Raw genomic sequence first — 24,103 nt, 5'->3', positions numbered from 1 at the left:
ATGGTGTTAAGTGAGTTAAGCTGAAATGGATATTCATTTGAAAAAGTATTAAATTCATTGGAATAGTTGGACTTGAAAAATTGTGCAAAGAAGTTAGCAATATCTTGATCGTCGCTAGACAAATCACCCTGGTATTTTAAAGCAGAGGGAAACCCTTTAACCCTACGTTTAGAGTTCACGAAATTATAGAAAGCTTTCGGATTGCAAGTTATTTTCCTTTTCATCTTACAGATGTACGTATTATAGCACTTTTTGTTTAATTCAAAATATTTATGACGCAAGATAGAGTAATGCAAGTAATCGGAGTGAGAGCCCGACCTTTTGTATAATTTGAAGAAGCGAGATTTTCTGTTTTTTAAGGACTTCAGCTCTTTAGTGAACCATATTTGGACTGATTCGGTAGACACACGTTTTCGCTTAGGTACGTGTTTTTCCAAAATACCGTAAATGGTGGTATAAAAGTCAGAAACATTTTTGTCAATATCTACACCATATTTGGGCCAAGCCACTGTAGATAAAGTTTGATTAAGTTTACTAAAATTAGCCTTCGCGAATTGAAATCTGAAAATAGAGTCGTATTTAGTAGCAATGCTACTCGGAGAATTTCTTTCGAATTCGTATGCTATTTCCAGGGAAGGATGGTAAGGGTCTTCAGGTACAGTAAGAGGTTCACCCCGGCTTAGAGTACATTTTGATGTATCATCGACAAATACCAAATCAAGGGTCCTCCCGAACATGTTAGGAATTATATTTATCTGTTTAAGGCAAAGTTCAGTTATTTCGGCTAAAAATTCGTTGTTGGACAGGTTAGAAGAAATAGGTACAATATTCTGATCAGATATGGTCCATAATACATGCGGGAGATTAAAGTCACCCAGGACTATCATCGAATCAATGGGCTTCATCAATGAATTAACAATTTTGAGCAGGGAAATATGATCCATATACACCGAAGGATCAGAAGATGGTGGGATATAGCAGACCGCGATATAGACACAACCCATTCCGAGATTGATTCTAATGTATTTGAATTCTGTAGAATCAATAATGGGTAAATTAACCTCAGCTGAAGGTACAGAAGAATGTACTGCAAGCAAAACTCCACCTCCAATTCTGTTCAAGCGGTCATTTCTGTATATTTGGTAATCATGGCAAAGAATCTCTGAGTTAAATACATGAGGCAAGTTTCAGTTAAAGCGATAATGTTGTAATTGCAGTTAAACGATTTCAAATACAATTCAGTTAGTTTAGTGTTTAAACCTCTAACATTTTGATAAAACAAATTTAGGAGCAAGATTTGAAATATTAGTATTACGCCTACGCTCGAATTCCCGCACAAAAGCACCGGGCGGCCAAAAAGAATTATTTAATATAGTATCAAAATGTTGTGCGGATACATCAATCCTAAAAGACGAAATATCCCTAGGATAGTTAAAATTGAATTTTCGAACTGTCACGTTTTCAAATTTAAGCTTAGCGATGATGTACGACTTTAGGTCCTCTTCTGTAGTGTCTTTATCAAATCTTGACACAAAAACAGATTTTTTAATAGGGACAACAATAAGATTGTTAGACGGCGGTTCGGATTCCGTAGAAGGGTTTTGTGGATCTTGATTATCTTTTGCAGAATATTTTTTAGGTTTTGTTAAAGAAACCTTGGATGAAGATGGCTGAGCTGGTAAGGGACTTGGAGATGCCAGATTTATTAATTCGATAGTTGGGGGTGCTGTAACTACGGGTGGAGGAACTTCAGCAACCGCATTGAGTGTCGGAGCACTAGAGGAGGCATTACAATTTCTATGTTGGTTTACGTTAGTTAAGTCATCCGGATATTTGAAAGACTTAAATAAGTTTTCATACTGGATGAATTTATTGGACAGTGCGTCAATTTCCCTGCCTATTTCAGAGAACCCATCTCTCGATAAACGCAAGAAGTTGCAGTTTCAACAGAGTTGGACCACAGAGACATTTGTGTTAAGGGTGTAGGATTTACAACTGGAAAGATGATTGCTGCCATAGATGAACACACCGAATGCAAGACATACACTACATTTGTCGGGTTTGACTCTCTATTAGGGTGGGTCAAATTTATTGCTGAAAAGGCGCATCCAGCTTCTGAATCTATGGGTCATACTGAGTAATATTGCCCATGGGACCATAGATCTGAAATGAATTTCGAGCCTCCCTAATTTTGTTAGAAAATTTTATATTCAATAGCGGCTCTCACAAATGAAATACAGGAAAATAAATGTCAAATTCGGATTCGGATCGGGATATAAAATTTTCTAACAAAATTAGTGAAGCTCGCAATTCATTTCAGACCTATGGTCCCATGGCCAATATTACTCAGTATGACCCATAGAATCAGAAACTGGATGTGCACCTGAAGCTTTTTCCCCATTTTTCCCCATACAATTTGACCTGCCCTACTCTCTATAGTTGTTGTTGTTGTTGTAGCAATGCTCGCCCCACCTAATAGCCGCGACCGATCACAAATTGTCATCAATATCCTCTAACGGGAGTCTAAGGAAACTTGCCGTTTCAACAGGGGTGGACCATAAGGAAAGGGGTGTTAGAGGCGTTGGTTCCACATTACAATTAAAGAGATAGTTGGTGTCATGTGGGGACACATTGCAAGCGGGGCATACATTTTGTATGTCGGGGTTGATTCTGGATAGGTAAGAGTTTAACCTGTTACAGTATTCAGAACGAAGTTAAGCAAGAGTGACACGCGTTTCCCTGGGGAGTATGCGTTCCTCTTCCGCGAGTTCTGGATATTTTTCTTCAAGTACTGGATTCACCGGGCAATTCCCGACATAAAGGTCCGACGCCTGTCTATGGAGTTCACCAAGGACCTGCTTGTGTTTTTTCGCTTCATACGGCTGGGTTCTCAGGTGCCGTATTTCCTCAAAATGCTTACGGAGATGAATCCTTAGGCCCCTAGGCGGTGCTGGTTCGTCAATCAGATGTCTGTTGGGATGCCCAGGTTTCTGGGTATTCAACAGAAACTGTTTGGTCAGCATCTCATTTCTCTCCTTGATGGGGAGTATTCTCGCCTCATTATGCAGATGGTGTTCTGGGGACATAAGAAGACAGCCCGTGGCGATTCTGAGAGCAGTATTTTGGCAGGCCTGTAGTTTCTTCCAGTGGGTAGTTTTTAGGCTTGGCGACCATATGGGTGACGCGTAGCACGTAATCGGCTGGCTAATTGCTTTGTATGTGGTCATGAGCGTTTCTTTATCTTTTCCCCAGGTACTGCCAGCAAGGGATTTGAGGACTTTATTACGGCTCTGAATTCTCGGAACAATTGCGGTTGCGTGCGCACCAAAATGTAGATCCTGATCAAACGCAAGATTTTGGGGTGTAGGACAGTCGGTAGCGTAGTGCCATCGACGTGGATGTTCAATATGGTCGACATTTGGGGAGTCCATGTCTCTATAGTAAGAGTATTCAGTCCCCTTTGGTAGATGCTCTTTATTTCTAACTTTCAATATATCTCTATCTCTGTCTCTAACTCTTCGTCTTTATGTCTCTCTCTATTTTTAACTTTGGTTTCGTACTCTATCACTTTTCTTATTACTCGCTCTTTAAATCGCGCTCTTTCTCTCTGTTATCTCTTCTCTTTTTTCTTGCAGCGATAAGAAAATTACAGAAGGTTTTGGAAAGTTCTATCAATGTTGAAATACCTTTGCCGGATACAGATCGCGTACATTCCGGCAAATGACAGCATTGCCAGAGATTTTGTATGAACACCTTGAAATGTCTAGATTATCCAACCATCTCCTTCTGTGAGCAGCTTGAGGTCGCCTAAATAAACAGAACTCGCCACGCGTGGGTACATCGATGCATTAAATTGCGCTGGCAACCACTTGATAAGGTTACACTACACAGCCCCTTGACTCCCCCCATCCCTCTCTCTTTTCCAATTACTCTCTCGGCAAACCTGTCGCTCTCTACATCTCACTATGCCCTCTATCTCCCTTTATCACTCATCCTCTCTATTACTCTCTACACGTTCTCTCTCTATTACGCTTCTCTTTTACTTTCTCTCCCTTTCTTTAACAAAATATTTCTCTCGATTACTCTCTCTCTCCGAATCCTCTCTATATAACTTCCTCGCTGTGTTACTCTCTCCATTTTGCTTTTTATAACCTTTCTTCGATCACCTTTTTTTCGCTCTCTCTTTCTTTTTGTATTTATGCTTCTCTTTATAGCTCTGTTTCCCTTACTTTCTTTATCGTTTTTCTATTTTTTTGTTTTTCTTATATTTCTTTTAACTTGCTGTTTTTCCTTTTGACACTCTTTGTGCCTCTCTTTTCTGACAAACCTTAGAGATTTGGGGCGGTACGTGCGAACCCAATTCAAACGATATTAGCAAACTACACATCGTTCTAGCTTTATAAAATTAAACTTTTATTAATTTTATTTCACATAAATATATTTAATGTATACGTAGGTATATGTACAACACTAAAATCTTTTTAATTAATAGTAATATACGTACAATATGGTATGTATGTGATAAGTAAATGTATGTAAATATATATAACTGCTGACTTTTAAAAACATAATGAAATTGATTTCATCTTATTTCATCACAAAATTACCCTAAAATAAAGGATTTTCTTTCTCTTAACCTTAAGGAAAAAAATGTATGTTTATATTTAGAATAAATACACATTTACTGCAGTTGCCTTTAAACTTTTGTGCAATAGCACGCAATAAATGTGCAGTGCAATTTTTATAGTGTGTACTTTTATGTGCGTAAAAATATTTCATATACAAGTACATATGTACATTAAATGTACATATATGTATGTAATTTGTGCCATTCGAAAAAAAAAATGTAAGGCGCGATAACCTCCGAAGAGATCTAAGGCCGAGCTTCTCTTCCAATTTGCGTCGTGCTCCTCTTGATTTTCCCTACAAATTGGCCGGACGGGACCTACATGTTTTATGCCGACTCCGAACGGCATCTGCAAGGCAGATGAGTTTTAACTGAGAGCTTTTCATGGCAGAAATACGCCCGGAGCGCTTGCCAAACACTGCCGAGGGGCGACCCCGCTTAGAAAAATTTTCTTCTAATTTAAAAACCTTATTTCTAAAATTTTGATGTTGCTTTGCCCGGGGTGCGAGCCCAGGGCGTACGGTGTTGTAGGCGGAGCACGCTGCCATCACACCACGGTGGCCGCCAATTTTAGAAAAGTAGCAAGTAGATACAAACATGAGAATTACAAAAGTTATTGAGTTAAAAATATTTATAATGCATAATAAAATGTATTATAAACTTTGCTATTGATTATCATTTAACTTACAATACACACATACGTACGTATATATATAAACAGAGGCACTGGCAATTATTTGTTTTAATTTAAATATTAATTCACATTTTTTTATTTGATTATTTTATAAATTTTTTTTTTTTTCAATTTCTATAGAGCAGTAATTGGGTTAACAATGCTTTAAATAATTATTTGAAATAAAAACTATTTAAAACTTATTCTTTGTATCATAATCATAAGCAAAAAATGTTTTTGTTTTAATATTAAGCATAAAAATACAAATCTCTTTTGGCATAATCGTAACATTTTTCGCTATGCAATTTTATCACTTAAAAAATAAATCTATATACTTTTTAATATAAAATACAAAAAACACACATCCTTATATATTAGTTATACATTATACATATACATATTCATTGTTTGTGAATTTAATTAATTTAAAAAAATCACAAAAATTGTTTCTTTTTTTCGAATGCATATACACCTGCTAATAAAAAAACGAGCAGCAAAAATTATTTGCAAATTTTATCAGTAATTTGTTTTTTGTTTTTCTATTTTTGTTAATTTTAAAGAAAAGTTAAATTGAATTGTATGACTAGGTAAAGCGACTTCGAAAACGTACCCCAGCGGGTTAGGGGTCAGAATATACCCGCGGTAGGTATGCCTTTCGTAAGAGGCGACTAAAATACCGGATTCAAGGGGCTGTGTAGCGCAACCCTTCTGGTTGCCAGCGCAATATATAGCTTCTCCAAACCCAATTGTCAACCTCACCTATCCGCGGCGAATCCTGTTTCACTAACAGATGAGGCTCGGGCGACCCCAAGCTCCTCATGGAACTTGGGGGTGGGGAGGGAGGGGATGGCCTGAAGGTTTAATATGGCCACATAAATCGTTCCCGAGATGGTCGGGCTAGCGCCTTAATGGTGCTGTGGTACCGGAGCGTACCTGATCTGTATGCGGCAAAGGACCATCACATCGATAACACTCCCCAAAGCCTTCGGGAAGCAACCTTATCGCTACAACAACAACAACAACTTCGAAAACGTTTTCGAAAATACCGAAATTTTTATTCGAGATTTTTTAGTTCAACAAATTTTTAATGAAATTTGTAACATTAACTGAATTTTTTAATAAAATTTGGAAAACGGTTTCGAAATTGCTAGAACATATCGAAACACCAATCCCGAGTTTAAGAAAACTTTTTGAGTGGGAAAAATAAGTACGAAAAAAAGTTGTCATAAATCATTGTGAATTTTGAGACTTCGAACTTGTTCTTTATCGGACTGATATACAAATTGGACTAAAAAGTACATACAAAAATTTTTACAAAAAGCCATTTAAAACACTTTTTTCAGATTTTCAAACTTTTGAATTTTCGAACTTTTGGAAAATTTTTCGAAGTTTTGCTAACTTGGGATGTTCTCCTCTGGGAAGCAGTATATTTTATAACTTCTGCCAAACAAAGTGTCAACAATTTTATATTTTAAATGCAAGAAAGTTTTAAACACTCATAGGAGAAAATTGTGTAAGACAATTCACCCCTATTACGGTTGTCAACGTCAACCATCACTTCGTATCGTCGTCGACATCACGTCGTATCAACATCAGTGTCACGTCAATGCATAATTGGCATTTACTAAGGCAATGTATTGATGTCGACATGATATCGATAAAAATACGATCCCTATATTTTAGACAGTTGTTTATTTACAATTTGTATTGAGTTAATTTTTTGTTTAGTGGACAATTTGTGGATCTAAATAATTGCTGAAATCTACTAGTGCACAATTAAGCATTCCGGGTCAAATACGCACAAGGAATTTGTTTGAATATTGTAGATGATTGCATTTCTCTTTAGTACACCATTAGCGACTCTACCTCCCAGAGCACTAATGGAAAACTTAATCGATTTCGGGAGGGGTATCAAAATACCCGTATTGACCTCGGTATTAATAATCCGAAGGCGGCAATAAAAAAATCCTTGAATATTCACAAAACACCTTTTAATGAACCACTTGAAAGCTTGCAACTGTTTTTTTTTTGCAAATATTTCCTAACGCAAGTAAAATTTTTAATTTCCGGCTTCGGATTATTAAAATTGAGGTCAATACGTGTCTTTTGATACCTCTCCTGAGTTTTTTGGACGTATTTTAGCAGTCGACCGCTGCCCTAGAACATTACCATAATTCTATTAAACTGACTGTTGCTGCTTATTTTGCCTATTTTCTGAAATTGAATAAAACATTAATAAATGAAGAGCATAAAAAAACTTTTTTTTTTAATTTTTAATATCTGAATTCTGTATTGCCGCGCTTGTCGTCACCAAAAACTGTGTTGACGAATTTTGTGTTGCGTCACGTCAACACAACTTCAACATTGTTTTAGCCAATACCAAAAAAGCGTCAAAACCCGTCAATAGTTATCGACATTGACAACGCCGATACCAATTAATGAACGTCAACACTAATTTCCTCGCTATTGATAACTGTAATAGGGGTGATTGTAAATTTTTGAGACTTCAAACTTGGAAACCTGAACCAACACCATGGTTCAATTATGTACAGGTTGGCTCATCTCATCAGCTGATTTTATTTGTCATTGCATGGTCGAAGGGATTGTCAAAAGGAGATGGCAAACTCAAAATGAAACCAACACATTGGCAACATTTTACTTACACATACAAAAACTGCTAAGTTGTCTGTTTCCATTCCATACCATTCGCACCAACACCAATACACAGATTTTGACTATTTGAACAGACATATTTTGTTGCTTTACAGATGAGCCAACCTGTATATAGTTGAACCATGACCAACACACAAAAAATTGTTTATAAAAAAACACTTCGTTATACAATTCGTTAAAATATTTTTAAAACTAAAACAAAATTAAAAAAGAAGAAAATAACTGATATAATTTTTAAAAATAATTTTTGCAGCTATTTTTTTGTGACAGGTTTGCGTGTACATACATATATAAATGTTTTAAATTGGTGTTTTGAAGCTTTTTGCATTCAGTAAAAATTTGTTTAATTTGTTATTTTGATTAGAAAAAAAATACAATTTTTTATTTTTGGCCATATTCGATATTTTCGTTTAATCATTGAGGAAGAACTTCAACTGTTCTGTGTATACAATATTATGGACTCTGATGGCTTTTATTAGAATTTCGTTTCATCATTACGTACATACGTATTTATGTATAAATTGTTTACTTCATTGCACATGTGTCTCTTGCGTAGTTGTTTTGCTGCTCTCATAAATTGCATGTGTTGAGTGCATTATTCATTTTCAACACATACAAAAAAGTGCTCCTGCTTTTGTTGAAATACTATAACTATACATATGTAGACGCGTTTTGTTTGGTTTTACTGGCAGCTTTTGTTCCAATAAAGTTTTTCTTTTTCAAAATGTTGAGACTTTTTGAACCACAGTCTGATTATTTTTTTTTTTTTATTTTGTGTCGTTTTTGATTTTCTTTTAATAATTTTCCCTACAATATCTTATTACAAAACGCAGCATTTTCGTTTGCTCTTCCTTTTATAGCTCTCTTCCAAAAATGGACGTTCAGCTAATTGGAATTTTCTCACTATACGTACAAGCTCATGAAATGCTTGATCAACATTGACACGCAATTTTGCACTACACTCAATATAAGGTATCATAAGATGTCTGCTTATTGTTTGTGCTTCATCCAATGATACTTGACGTTGTTGCTCTAAATCACATTTATTACCAACCATTAACATTGGAAATTCATCGCGATCCTTTACGCGTAGTATTTGTTTTTGGAATTTTGGTATTTCATCAAAGCTGGAATGATCGTTGAGAGCATAAACGAGCAAGAAACCCTCCCCAGAGCGCATATATTGTTCGCGCATAGCGCTAAACTCCTCTTGACCGGCAGTATCCAAAACTATAGAGATGAAGCGAAAAGGATTTTTTTTTAATTAGGAGTATAGTTTAGTGGGAAATTAAATAGTTGAAACTCACTGTCTAACTTTGCTGGTATGTCATCAATAACGCATTGTTTGGTATATGAATCTTCGATTGTGGGATCATAGTCAGTTACGAAATAACTCTGAAATATAAAAGAGAACATATACGTATAACCAGTATTTTTTTTATTAGTATTTCAAGTATAAAATTGTATGTAAGCTAAAGGATGGGCGAGGAATTCGAAATAAAAATTGCGCCCAACGTTGGGTTTCTCTACAAAAGTTCATAATTTTAGAGGATAACGAATTTCAGCAATTATACCGGCTAAAATGAGAAAATAACCCGTATCAGTGGTGAGTGCAATGTTCTAGCAGGGCTACATCCTTCCCCTATGGCCGCGTGTGGGAGGGCTGTGTGAACGCGTGAGTTCACATGAGGCGAATGAACTGCAAATACTAAGGATATAACTGTTTATTTTAGAGCATTACTCATCAATTTCTGTTGAAAAATAGCGCCCAAAATGTTTAATGTTGTATAGGAAACAAAGATGACTCTTTCTGGTGTGAAAAGGGAGCTTCGGGTTGTAGAAATTAAACAAAAGGGTGGATAGAGCCGATCTTCTTTAAGTCTTCTGTATCTAAATATTTGATTTCCTTTTTAATCCGAGGGCATGGTTGGAACTCTCTTTGTCTTGCAGTAGCGTGCCATGGTTGACTGTGTTGTTGTTGTTGTTGTAGCGATAAGGTTGCTCCCCGAAGGCTTTGGGGAATGTTCTCGATGTGATGGCCCTTTGCAGGATACAGATCCGGTACTCTCCGATAACACAGCACCATTAAGGTGCTAGCCCGACCATCTCGGGAACGATTTATATGGCCACATTAAATTACTCTACGAGAATGAAAACAGACTAGACGTGTAAAATTTCGGTTTTTGAAACTGATAATACAATACATAGTGCCAACTCTGACTCACATAATTAATTTTACAATTACAACGTCAACCTTTTTCGATGCTTGGAAAATAGCAAGTCATTCCTGTTGTTAAAAAACCGTCGGCTGCTGTCTCAACAGATTATCGTCCCATAAGTATATTGCCAGTCTTGTCAAAAGTCTGGGAGAAATTAGCGGCTGCCCAAATTATGGAATATCTTAATACAAACAGGCTTTTGAGCGAATTTCAGTCTGGTTACAGTTGTAATAGTTGTAATACTACCATGTCCAAAATTATTGAAGATATCCGCCCAGCCTATGACAGAGGTGAATTAACTGTGCTGGCGCTTTTGGATTTTTCTAAAGCTTTCGACACAGTGGATCACTCTATTCTTTTACTAAAATTAAGTAAATACTACGGATTCTCTGATAGTTCCGTAAGGTTGCTTGAAAATTATCTTAGAGGTCGCTTGCAGAAAGTAGTGGTTGGAACTAGTTGCTCGATGATGAAACGCCTTGATTATGGGGTGCCACAGGGATCCATTCTCGGTCCAATTCTGTTTTCTGTTTTTATTAATGATATGACCAATATTTCCAAGAGCGTATCGATACATCTGTATGCTGATGATGCCCAAGTATATCTTTCCCGCCCGATTGGCCTAACAGAGGATCTGGTTTACAGAATGAATGAAGACCTCCAGCGCATATCTTCATGGGCAAATGACAATAAATTAAATCTAAATGCTTCTAAGACCAAGGCTATGTGTTTGGCGTATTCCCGGCAGGTAGTTGCGACATTGCCTACTTTATCCTTGCAAGGCATTGCTATCAGTTATGAATCTGTGGTTACTAGCCTTGGATTTAAGTTGAACTCATACCTCGGATGCAAGTACCATGTAAACTATACTTTAAGCAAAATATACTTCGTATTAAGAAAGTTATGGCGGACAGCAGATTTAATTCCAATTAATGTGAAACTGAAATTGGTGAGCTCTTATAGTTCCACTGATATCCTTTGGGGGGATCGTTTTCGGCAATATCGACAGTGAGTCACAGAAAAAGCTGCAGCTGGCTTTTAACAACTGCGCTCGATATATATTTTCTAGGCGTAAATTTGATCTCATATCGGAGTTTTCCTCCAAGATACTTAACTGCAGTCTCGTTAGCTTTCTCAATTATCGCAATTTAGGGTTCCTGCACGATTTAATCTATAAAAGGCAACCAGAATACCTATTTAGAAATTTATGTTTTTCAAAATCAGACAGAACTGGCAACCTTATTGTTCCACGTTATAAGTATCTTACGTCTTCCAGAACATTCTTTGTCAGTGTTATCAAATTATGGAACTCACTACCAAATAACATTAAAAATGAACGCAATACCAGGCGCTTTAAATTGGCTTTATTTGAATTTCTGCAAAATGTACATACATAATAATTTTTCTTATTTTTTTTTTTTTCAATCAGATTCATTCTTTTATTTTTGGTTTTTGTTTTTCTTTTTACTAAACTAGTCAAAGAACTTCTTGAGCATTCATGCAAATATACATACATAGAATAGTTGATAGTGTTTTGATTGAATTAGTTTTCTAATCTATTTATTTAATACTAGCAGGGTACCCGACGTTGTTCGGGATGCGTATTTATATTAAGCCCTTATTTTTTTTTAATTTTATTTAGTGTATGTGTACGACAACCAATCGCACACCTACCAAAGCATCGCAGTACACACGAAAACTTTGCGCCACATGTCAGCGAATAGATAAACCGAATTGCACCAAGAGGTTTGAGTCCCTGATTAACGCGTGTAAAAGGTTTAAAATCTTAGCTAAAAGTATTTCATATTGTAGGTAAATTTAAAGATTTTGGAGCAAATACATTTTGACCGATAACTCAGTTATCGATTAATTTATCGAAATATCACAAAAATCAAATGAAGCCTGTGACCTTCCTCTATTGTTTGGTGCCCATATTGTACGCATATTTAGAGGTTTTAGGTAACCTCCTCATTTTAACCGATTATCGTAATATGGCAGCGTAAAATAATTTTTTTTTGGTACGCCACTGTATCTATTCATGAATTTGATTTTTAATTTATATGAAATTGAAAAAAAACTTTGCAAAGCATTCTTTGATATTTGTTTGGAAACTAAGTGCATTTTCCTTCGTTTTTCAAAAAAAAAAATCCTTAAAAGTAACTTAATTATAGCTTAAACAACTATATCTTTTTTGTTTCTCACGCGATTTTAATGAAATAAGTTCTAGATTCCCTTCTGGATTACAGGCTATCCATCTGTGAAAGTCTCATAAAAATCTATTCGTTAGTTTCCGAGATGATCGATATCATACATACAAACAGACAAACAGAAAAAAGTGGTGCCGATGGATTCTACGACATTCCAAACGTCAAGTACACTAATTTTTTTTTAGAAATCTTGGATGTACAGACACGATTTTCTAGAGATTTATTATAGTATAGATAATGTATATTAAAAATAAATTTAGAAATTAAAAATATTGTATTGTTGATAAATATCCGAATGTTGATGTACGTTAAGAGACAATAGTCTCACATGTACAAATTTATTAATAAACTTTGAACTTTGAACTTAAATCTTCAGGCCATCCCTCCCCATCCCCAAGTTCCATGAGGAGCTTAGGATTCACCTGTACTCAAATAACAATATCCTAAACTTGCAGAAGAGGAACGCACACTCCCTAAGGAAACGCGAGTCGCTCTAGCTCAACTTCCATCTGGATACTGTAACAGGTTAAACTCTTACCTATCCAGAATCAACCCCGACATACAAAATGTATGCCCTGCTTGCAATGTGTCCCCACATGACATCAACCATCTCTTCCATTGTAATGTGGAACCAACGCCTCTAACACCCCTCTCATTAAGGTCCACCCCTGCTGAAACAGCAAATTTCCTTGGACTCCCGTTAGGGGATATTGATGACAATTTGTGATCGGTCACATCTATTGGATATGGCGAAGCACTGCTACAACAACAACAGAAAGTGACAAATTGAATATGTGCGTAAGGTAGCTAAGACAAACATCGACTTTTCTGATGGCTCCTTCGTCTTTTGTGGCTGTAATAATAATGGATAACGCATTTTTTTCTTAAGCTACGGCTGAGAATTCAGCCGGATTACCCGTACCAACACCAGCCAGGAGATTTTCAGTTCTTAATATGCTCTTCCCTTATATATAGTACAAGATTACGTTTTCGAGCTAAGGCTGCAGCTTTGGCTGAGAATTTAGCTGGATTTTCCATGTCAACACTAGAAGAAAAGTTGCAGTTTATTAGATTCTCCTCTAGTTTGGCTGGGTGGCTTTCATTTCTACACATGCGCTTATAGTTACTAAATTAATAAATTACATAATATTTTGCGGGCAATAATTTTAGTGTGGTTCAGTTAACAAATATTTTTTAAGTACTTAACAAAGTCTGCTTAAACCAACTGTGTGCTTAACAAACTGATAAAATAATACGCTAGATAATTCAAAAGCTAAAGCTAAAAGCTAAACGGTATGTATTTTTTAAGAATTATGTAGTGCCTATGAATGTAAATAGCTGTTACGAACCTTGGACGCTAAAGAATGTCCGAAGTTCCGATACGGGTCTCGATTCTAATCTTGTTGTTAACAGTGCTTCGCCTCATTCAATAGGTGCGACCACTCACAAATCATTAAGGTCCTCTAACAGGAGTCCAAGGAAACCTGCACCTGCAGTATCAACAGGGTTTACCATATGCATGTTACTGTTAGAGGCGTGGGTTCGACATTACAATTAAAGAGACGATTGGTGTCATGTGGGGAAAATCGAATGCAGTGTTAATTCTTGACAAGTAAGAGTTTAACCTGTTACAGTATCCAGAACGAAATTGGACTATATTGACTGCTTTCTACTTCTGCAAGGATTGAATAGTGAATATTGACAACGGGGTTCACAGGCCCCACCTATCAAAAGTTATTATTTTTGTAGCAGTGATTTTATTTATTTATTTAGGATGTTTACCGATTCTGTGTGGACTAGGCTTAGGACCACTTTATGCTTATCGGGATCAAACGGCTGTGTGTTAAGTGCCGAATCTCGTAATAGTCTTTACGGAGATGTTTCCCTTATCCCTCTTGGAGGCGGTCAGATCAAGCAGTTGTTTGCTGGGATGTCTGAGTTGGTGAAAATTCAGCTAAAACTGTTCAGCATTTCATTTAAATTTTATATCCTTCCGGTGGGACCTTTTTTCTCAGTACTTTCTATGTAACCTATTTTGTTTATTAGAACCGTATAATTCCCTTTTATGCCAAATCACTGCCGAGGGGCGATTCCGCTTAGAAATAATTTTTTTCTAATTGGAAAACCCCTTGTTGATGTTGCTTTGCAGGGGAACTGCAGGTGGAACACGCACGTTATTTGAAAAGCGTTCTATCTCAGATTTTTTTTTATATTTCAAATTTGAGTTCTTGTTCAACTCTGGTATGTATGTTAACAATTTGTTCACGGAGGAATGCATTTATAGAATGAAGCTTATGCAAATAATAACTGAATTATCTAATTAATCTTTTACAAAGCTAGTGCACATTAAGCGCATATACATATGTGCATATATACATATATACATCTACTTTAACATTCTAGTTATGACTTCTATCAGCCAAATCATTTTCCTCATATTTAATTCAATGAAAATCTTACAAAAACAATGCAGCAGATGACGTAAATATCTAAAAATACCAAACATAAATAAGTATATTAAGAGCAAACAAATAATAGTACTTGCATACTATGTAGTTACATGTATGAATATGTATGCATTTATACTCGGATTGCAAGTAAATAGGGAGCACTGGTAGCTTGTTCAAACCCTTTACTATTTACAAGTTTTCTTCAATTGTGGTATTTTGGTTTTAATAAGGGGAGAAAACGCCTAGCGAGCATTGCCATTTAGTACGTTTCTTATTTTTATAAAGTAATTGGTGCTGATGAGCAGAAGCCAATAGTGTTCAAGCAGTGGCGTATACAAGAAGAAGATACGAAAGACGCCCCTGGCGCTTACTTCGCCCATTGAATCGGCTTTTACGTTCGGATACAGCGAAAAACGATATTTCAACGCGGCTTGCAAGCGAACGCGGTTTTGTGGTGACAGCGTGCTCCAATTACCGCACCGATGATCCTGGGTTCGATTCCCTGCAAATCAACTTAAGAAATTTGGGGACAGTTTTTTCAATTATAAAAGTTTTTTTAAGCACAGTCGCCCCTCTGCAGTGATTTGTCAAACATTCTGAGTTTATTTCTGCCTTAAGAGCTTTTTGACGAAAACTGATCTGTCTTGCAGATGCCGTTCGGAGTCGGCGGAAAACATGTAGATTATTGCGCTGGCATTTTTTTATCTATGCAGAGAAGCTCAAGCTCGGCCAACTTCCTAACACCATGATAGTAAGGCTATTGCTGATGTATGGAGCGGTGGCCTGGCTATCAGGAGTGGCTCGGACAGAGATTAGAATAACACTCACGCACACTAAAGGAGTTGGCATGTGTTTGGCGAAGTTAGAATCAGGGGCACTATACCCGCTTTTATTTTATTTTATTTATAGTGTTCACGTAGTCTTGTCAAAACGTACTCTAGATTGTCGGGCTAGTATTTCGATAACACTCTCAAAAACCTATTAGGAGTATCTTTATTAGTACCAGAATAGTAACGCATTTCTCGTTTTCTATATTCACCATCGCATCAGAGATCTCGCAAAAGTCAAACAATTTTTTCACAAAGATTGGAACTCTGCATTGCAGTCTTGTTGGCCGAAACTTAGGAAGAGGTTGCAGAAAAGCTGGACCAAAATACTTTTAACAAACATACATGTATGGACCATCTAGCAGATTAAAAAATAGGTCTAGCATGGCTCCAAAATCCTCCGGGTTCGAGTAGACCATTTGGGGCTCATCGGATGTCCTGCGATTGAGCAAATGATATTTATATGTATATTCAGGAGATAACTTTGTATTCGTTGCAATATTTATATTGAACTGCTGTAACTAGTGATTCCGTGGGCGTGAACTTAACTGGTGATAAGAAGTAGCTTGCGATGTGTGTAGTATAAGCTTTTTCAACAGAATCTTGTCTACGCCCGTTCTCAAATCACGTCAGTCAAATATATCAACGCAGATAAGTATGTATATATATTACATGAAGGTATGTAAACAATATTGGAATTTATATATTGTGGTGGGTGCGGATCAACAGATTTATGTATATATATATGACTATAGTCATATACATACATACGTATGAACACACATACTTTCATATCAATCTTTGGAGGATCTTTAAAAGATGACGTTACCACTGTGGGCGTTGCTCGTCACCTAAGTACAAACATATATGCAAATATACATACATACACACATGTGTACTTTTGTATGAACATCTTGACGCGGTAGCTTTAACGCTTTTATGGCCATATATCTCATCGCAGATGTCACCTGCTGCCTATCACATATGGTAGCAACAAGTTTTAAATATGTAAAAGATGTGCAGGCGACTATTTATAATTCATACATATCTACTTATAAAACGCGGCATATGAATGTCAAGTTTTTTTTCAGTCAAGGTCTTTGCATGCGTATACTATTTTTTGTGTATATTGGGAAAATGCGAAGCTATTTGTGGTATTGCGGACAGTGCCCCTTCAACTCCCAAACTATAATTCAAATCAACTTGTTACGCTTTTCGTGTTGCACTTCCCTCCATCATCTTCACGATGCCTCGATCTTATATCTTTTTCTAAGTTTTCTAACGTACCTGAATAAATTGTATTGTTAGTGCAGATTTTCCGACACCTCCTCCGCCAACAATTACTAATTTGTACGTTTGTACGGATGATCCGCCATGACTTGCATTGTTACGCGACATTATACTGAACTTGTTTTATAGTAATTTTTAATTTTAATGCAAATATTTCAGAATGAAATCGTCTGACGTTTGCAATTTATTAGGAGCACTTCCAATCGAAAAACATTTCACTACACAAACGCAAACAGAATGAAGTTTGACAGTAGGCGACGTCGCGGCAAGCAGCATTGGAATCTATTTGGCAGTTATTTCCAATGCTTTGGATTGTCAAATAATGACATTAGCTCCGTTCCCTAACATTAAAGGCTCCATTAAGCTGGAGACATTGGTGCTTTATCGGTAACCGTATCGGTAACCTTATAACAGCTGATTCGACCAACCTTATGAGAATCAATGCAATCGATTATTGGTGCCGCTAAGGTCGTAACCGTACCGTAGCCAACCAATTTGGTTTTGGTTTACCGTCGTAACGATAAACAGCTGATTACGTTGGGGATACGGATACAGCGATACGACATACGGCACCAATGACTTCAGGCTCCATTACTGATACTTAGCATAGGCTTGACTTGGCTTGCGAACTGTCACTTACAGTTCTGTTAAATTAACATTGCATGTTTCTGATTACTCAAAACTTAACTTGACTTAGAAGTCTGTTGAATTTTGATTTTCTATGTAAGTTCTAAGTGACGTTTACATTTTGAGATGCCATTTGTTTGTTTCCATTTCATTTTGACATTTTGTCATACAAATTGACATTTATTTAAAAATAAATTTCAACGCTGATTATGATGCCAGATTTTATGCGCCAAGTGGAGTATAATCGTGGCTAAGTTCCCAAGTTTACGCCAAGTCAAGTCAAGTCTATGCTAAGTATCAGTAATGGGGGCTTAAGAATGAGTTAGCAAACTGTCATAAACTACAAAAAAGTGAAGGGATTCAAGGGGTTGTGTAGCGCAATATATAGCTTCTCCAACCCAATTGTCAACCTCACCTTCGAGCGGTGAAACCCGTTTCACTAACAGACGAGGCTCTGGCGACCCCAAGCTCCTCATGGAACTTGTGGGTGGGGAGGGAGGGATGGCCTGAAGGTTTAATGTGGCCATATAAATCGTTCCCGAGATGGTCGGGCCAGCACCTTAATGGTGCTGTGTTACCGGAGCGTATCGGATATGTATCCGACAAAGGACCATCACATCGATAACACTCCTCAAAGCATTCGGGGAGTAACCTAATCGCTACAACAACAACAACAAAAAAGTGAATTTTTTTGGAAGACGGTGATAGATCTCTTGGGTAATATTTTACAAGACGGTGCACCAAAATTAAGCAGTGGGTTTCAAAAGACACCTTTCGCCTCTGATTGTAGAATCCAAACGCGGTAATTAAAAAATTGTATTTCTATCGAAAGATATTTGCGAAAAACAGGAACATTTCCCCGGGAGTGTCTAAAAGTGGGAGCACGATCCATCGTTTTTTATACATTGTTAGCCTTCGGCTGCGGTTTTAAAAAATAACTCTACTAGGGTTTGGTGATCAAAATTATATCCCCGCAGAACACCTTTCTGCGTTATCGTGTGTGTGTACAAGGCCTTGGGAAGTGTCATCGATGTTGATGGTCCTTTGCCGCATGCAGATCCGCTACGTTCTGGTAACAAGCACTACTAAAAACAAGTTATCACTAAAAACAGGTTTTGTGAATATGAAGTCCCAATGCAACCAGCCCATTTTGATCACAGAACCTGGAACGTGAGATATGTAGGATAAGCCCTATACATTAAATGATGTTAACTATTATATCAAAGGTCCCATTTATTGAAATTTCAAAAGAATATATGCTTTTCACTGTTAGTTAAATGCGTTACAATATTTGACTAATTAATTTAATCAAAATCTAAATTTTACTTAGATTTGTTTATATTTAACTCTGACTAGTCATATTATTGTAAAATAAGTTTAAAGTAATGGATATTTTACGACTATCATTTTATTAAATGATTGAAACTATAATCGCCGAAATGTATGTTAAAAATCCCCATATTAAGATCTATTCATTTTTGTTTGGAGTGACATCATTGATAAGAATGTGCATTTTAACAGCGCTCTCTTGACACAAAGAGTTGCAAACATCTATGGTTGCAACATAGTGTACAAGTACAAGTGTGTTGACTTATCTGTCAAGCATTCTGACAGGCACTCGCTGGAGTGCGCCGAATGATTGAAAAATTGAAAAAGTCGATACGATTGGTAGTCAAAAATGTTGTCGTTGAGACCAAAAATGCGACTCTAGACCTGAGATTTCCATCAGGTGAGCGAGGCTGTTTGTAGTTTTGACGTTTATCGCTTAGTGAACACACTTGTATAGGTACACTATGGGTTGCAAATCCGCTACACTACCCTTTGAATCAATTTGGTATTTTAGGCGCCTGTTACGACAAACATACCTACCGCGGGTATATTCTAAGCCTACTAACCCGCTTCGTTTGTAATATAATAATAAATAAAACAAATTTTTAGAAAGAATTGAAATCATGAAGTGTGGTAGTGTGTAAATATCATAGGAAACTCTAAAAGAGAAGTTGCCGATAATCAGCAACAAAAATAGGGGGACTCATGTAACCATGCGAAAAACAGGAACATTAAATTATAAAGTGCGTAAACGTATAAATTTATCTAGTGCGTAAACGAGCTGTCAAATTTTGTATGAAAAACCATTTACACAATTTGTATAAATTTACGCGCACATTTCATTAGGGGGACTCATGATAGCATATAAACTTATAAGGTTTAAAATTATATCCATTTACACACGCGGTTATATGAACGCACCTAGTAATACTCTTGATAAACTTGATTGCTTTTCAGCTGTATTATTTCCAAAAAAATTTTTTTGATTGTTATACAAATTAAAAAATACCAAGATTAAGTGAAAAATCAAAACTAAAACGCCTTTACTTGCTGATGTTGGAGATTTTTGATGAAAATGCCGTCTGTAATGTCTGCAAGGTTGCATTCCTTTGAGTTTACCGCGTTTACACAATGAAATGTGCGCGTAAATTTATACAAATTAGGGGGACTCATGTAACCGTATAAATGCCTTATAAAGTGTGTAAACGTATACATTTATCTAGTTTACGCACGAGCTGTCAAATTTTGTATGAAAAATCAATAGGGGGACTCATGAAAGCATATAAACTTATAAGGTGTAAAATTATATCCATTTACACACGCTGTTACATGAACGCACCTAGTAATACTCTTGATAAACTTGATTGTTTATCAGCTGTATTATTGCCGAACAAAATTTTTTTGATTGTTATACAAATTAAAAAATGCCAAGATTAAGTGAAAAATCAAAACCAAAACGCATTTACTTGCTGATATTGGAGATTTCTGATGAAAATGCCTGCTGTAATGTCTGCAAGGTTGCATTCCTTTGAGTTTACCGCGTTTACACAATGAAGTGTGCGCGTAAATTTATACAAATTGTGTAAATGATCTTTCATACAAAATTTGACAGCTCGTTTACGCACTAGATAAATTTATACGTTTACACACTTTATAAGGCATTTATACGGTTACATGAGTCCCCCTATTTACACAATTTGTATAAATTTACGCGCACATTTCATTAGGGGGACTCATGTAACCGTATAAATGCCTTATAAAGTGTGTAAACGTATAAATTTATCTAGTTTACGCAGGAGCTGTCAAATTTTGTATGAAAAATCATTTACACAATTTGTATAAATTTACGCGCACATTTCATTGTGTAAACGCGGTAAACTCAAAGGAATGCAACCTTGCAGACATTACAGCAGGCATTTTCATCAGAAATCTCCAACATCAGCTAGTAAAGGCGTTTTAGTTTTAATTTTTCACTTAATCTTGGCATTTTTTAATTTGTATAACAATCAAAAAAATTTTGTTTTGCAATAATACAGCTGATAAACAATCAAGTTTATCAAGAGTATTACTAGGTGCGTTCATATAACCGCGTGTGTAAATGGATATAATTTTACACCTTATAAGTTTATATGCTTTCATGAGTCCCCCTATTGTGTAAACGCGGTAAACTCAAAGGAATGCAACCTTGCAGACATTACAGACGGCATTTTCATCAAAAATCTCCAACATCAGCAAGTAAAGGCGTTTTAGTTTTGATTTTTCACTTAATCTTGGTATTTTTTAATTTGTATAACAATAAAAAAATTTTTTTTGGAAATAATACAGCTGAAAAACAATCAAGTTTATCAAGAGTATTACTAGGTGCGTTCATATAACCGCGTATGTAAATGGATATAATTTTACACCTTATAAGTTTATATGCTATCATGAGTCCCCCTATTGTGTAAATGATTTTTCATACAAAATTTGACAGCTCGTGCGTAAACTAGATAAATTTATACGTTTACACACTTTATAAGGCATTTATACGGTTACATGAGTCCCCCTATTGTGTAAACGCGGTAAACTCAAAGGAATGCAACCTTGCAGACACTACAGCAGGCATTTTCATCAGAAATCTCCAACATCAGCAAATAAAGGCGTTTCAGTTTTGATTTTTCATTTAATCTTGGCATTTTTTAATTTGTATAGCAATCGATAACATTTTGTTTTGCAATAATACAGCTGATAAACAATCAAGTTTATCAAGAGTATTACTAGGTGCGTTCATATAACCGCGTGTGTAAATGGATATAATTTTACACCTTATAAGTTTATATGCTTTCATGAGTCCCCCTAATATTTGAGTGTGAACACCGACTATAGGAATTGAACACCTATTCAGTAACATTTACAAATACCGATACCGCTCTCGTCGAACCTTTCGAAATACAAAACTGCTGTGGATGAAGCTGTTGAGTTTCAATGCGAATTGTTTGCCTCTCTGACTGTTTTTCAACCAAATTATTCCAAAATATTCGGACGCCACAGCAGATATAACTTTTGCGTAGCAAGATATATGTAGGTGCGGCCATGCGTTGAAATCAGTTGTCTGACGAACTAACGAAATGAAACGTTCTTGCAAGGCGACACCAGACGAGGTGATGGCAAAGCGAATTCAGCAGAAAAACGGCAATTCAAAAGGAAATTTTAATTGATTTCGATTAACTGACATCAAGGCGAATCCATACCAGCTGTTGGCAAAGCGAATTCAACCAATTCGCCGTGCAGAAGAATCTCAAGTCAAAAGAAAATTTTAATTCATTTCGATTAACTGACATATTAAAGTCAAGGCGCTGTATGGAAAATAATCAAGAAGAAGCAGTCAGCTGTTGGGATAACAACACCTGGTCCTGAATTCGCCTTGACTGACATGTTAAAGTAAAAGGCGCTGTATGGAAAATGATCAAAGCCGGAGTCATTGGTGCCGTATGTCGTATCGCTGTATCCGTATCCCTAACGTAATCAGCTGTTTATCGTTACGACGGTAAACCCAAAACCCAATTGGTTGGCTACGATACGGTTACGACCTTAGCGGCACCAATAATCGATTGCATTGATTCTCATAAGGTTGGTCGAATCAGCTGTTAAAAGGTTACCGATAAAGCACCAATTTCTCCAGCTCAAGACGAAGCAATCAGCTGTTGGGATAAAAACACCTGGTACTGAGTTCGCCTTGCGTTCTTGATAATGCAGCACAATGCATTTTTGCCCTATCGTTGCAACCTTGCTATTTGTACTAAGAGAATTTAGAACTAATTACATTATACTAGCTTCTTTCACTCTCACGCTCTACAGGCCTGATACAAAACATCACACTCTGTCATTCGTGTTTTTATAATTCCTTTATTTCGTTCGAAGATCTGTCAGTGTGTCATGTTCCAAGAAAAAATCCCTCAATTTCGACAAAGTTTTTTTTCCTCACGTTCCAATGAACAGTGATCCAGATACCGATTAAAGTTTAACATGCGAATGCAAAAGCAAATTGTTCCATATGGATCATATTGTTTTTGCATTTTCATGCTAAATTTCTATCGCTATCTTGATCACGCTTTATTCGAATGCAATATTTTTTTCCTCATTCAAGGAAGGTATTCCGTCATGTCGCTTTGGTTGAGTGTTCTGCGGAGCCGCTGATTGCACGAATACATCACTTTATTACACGCTGCGCAAACACTTTTCTAGAATGTAACTATAACAGAGTTTGGGGCCAAGCTTAATGCGTAGAGGTACGGATCGCTACCCTTCGCGGTGTCCTTAATTTAAACGGAGATTTATTTTTTTACAAAATAACTTAACAGAATAGGCCACCCTTTTTTGACAGATTTCGCTCTTCGAATAAATAAGACAATAGCTGTTTTTTTTTACTTCTATATACGTTTACGCTTAAACTTTATATGGACTGCTAAGCGACAAACTTTAAATACACCTCTGAATTTGCTGCGCATAAAATTTGCCCTACTAAATTTCAATACACATTATACTCAGATGTAACTGAAATATGTGTCTATGTTTCTGTGCATAACATATACCTGAATCAGTTGCGATGAATAGTGGACACGCATAGAATAAATAGAATTAGTGTAGAGCGTGAAACATTGACACATATTTCAGTTACATCTGAGTATAATGCGTATTGAAAATTTAGTAGTACTAATTTTATCCGCAGCAATTTCAGAGGTGTATTTAAAGTTTGTCGCTTAGCAGTCCATATAAATTTTAAGCGTAAACGTATATAGATGTAAAAAAATACACAGCTATTGTAATATATAAAATCCCTTAAGAGGGAGAAATCGTCGATTCGGCAGCACTGCTTGTGCTGTATTTTTTTCCATCTATTTTTCTTTCACAGTCGTCGTCATTATTAGTTCTAAAACTGTGAAAAAATTCCAAGTGACTGATGTAAAAGTGAAAAAATATGGCGAGTCTTGTGGGCGAACAGCAAATTTCATCAAATAATCAGGAAGGTAAAGCACTAAATCAACAAAAAACTGCACACAAATTAACGATTGATGCCACAAAATATATTACGTATAAGACATTTGTGAAATTCATTGCATTTCATGCATAAAAAACAACAAATCAATCGATTGTTGAACTGATGAACGAACAACCTTGAAGTTTGGCAGCACGGTGCAGCTG

At 36.4% G+C, this 24,103-nt stretch overlaps 3 protein-coding genes across 11 annotated transcripts in view; 1 reads left to right on the top strand and 2 right to left on the bottom strand.

Annotated features, from left to right (window-relative positions):
* Positions 1 to 4,389: 4,389 nt before the first annotated feature.
* Positions 4,390 to 17,209, bottom strand: Ras64B (ras-like protein 2). Its single transcript, XM_067789492.1, has 3 exons — positions 16,964 to 17,209; positions 9,281 to 9,368; positions 4,390 to 9,203 (listed from the first exon to the last, which is right to left on the bottom strand). Exons 1-3 carry the CDS (start codon positions 17,072 to 17,074, stop codon positions 8,794 to 8,796), a joined length of 609 nt encoding a protein of 202 aa, XP_067645593.1. The 5' UTR covers positions 17,075 to 17,209; the 3' UTR covers positions 4,390 to 8,793.
* Positions 17,210 to 21,438: 4,229 nt separating this feature from the next.
* The window catches only part of LOC137253109 (uncharacterized), a 486,773-nt gene continuing 484,108 nt past the window's right edge, over positions 21,439 to 24,103 (bottom strand). Inside the window, exon 4 of the mRNA XM_067789490.1 lies at positions 21,439 to 21,467. The gene's annotated coding sequence lies outside the window, so the exon portion shown is untranslated. The remainder of the gene's footprint in view (positions 21,468 to 24,103) is intronic.
* Positions 23,800 to 24,103, top strand: part of ens (ensconsin) — an 80,120-nt gene continuing 79,816 nt past the window's right edge. For all 9 annotated transcript variants that reach the window (XM_067789479.1, XM_067789481.1, XM_067789478.1 and 6 more), the window contains exon 1: positions 23,800 to 23,928. In XM_067789479.1, the coding sequence (XP_067645580.1) occupies positions 23,880 to 23,928 (49 nt within the window). In that variant the 5' untranslated portion in view covers positions 23,800 to 23,879. The remainder of the gene's footprint in view (positions 23,929 to 24,103) is intronic.

Source organism: Eurosta solidaginis, chromosome 5 (assembly GCF_040869045.1).
Source record: "Eurosta solidaginis isolate ZX-2024a chromosome 5, ASM4086904v1, whole genome shotgun sequence".
In the NCBI taxonomy this organism is placed as follows: domain Eukaryota; kingdom Metazoa; phylum Arthropoda; class Insecta; order Diptera; family Tephritidae; genus Eurosta; species Eurosta solidaginis.
Note: the sequence above shows the minus strand (reverse complement) of the source record. Positions and strands in the feature narration are given on the sequence as shown.

Bases quoted from the DNA above. Each gene is read 5' to 3' on its own strand.
- Ras64B (XM_067789492.1), bottom strand. From the start codon at position 17,074: ATGTCGCGTAACAATGCAAGTCATGGCGGATCATCCGTACAAACGTAC. The intron at 9,369-16,963 runs GTACGTTAGAAA...TTTATATTTCAG, and splicing joins TAACAATACAATTTATTCAG to AGTTATTTCGTAACTGACTA. The intron at 9,204-9,280 runs GTGAGTTTCAAC...TCATCTCTATAG, and splicing joins CATACCAGCAAAGTTAGACA to TTTTGGATACTGCCGGTCAA.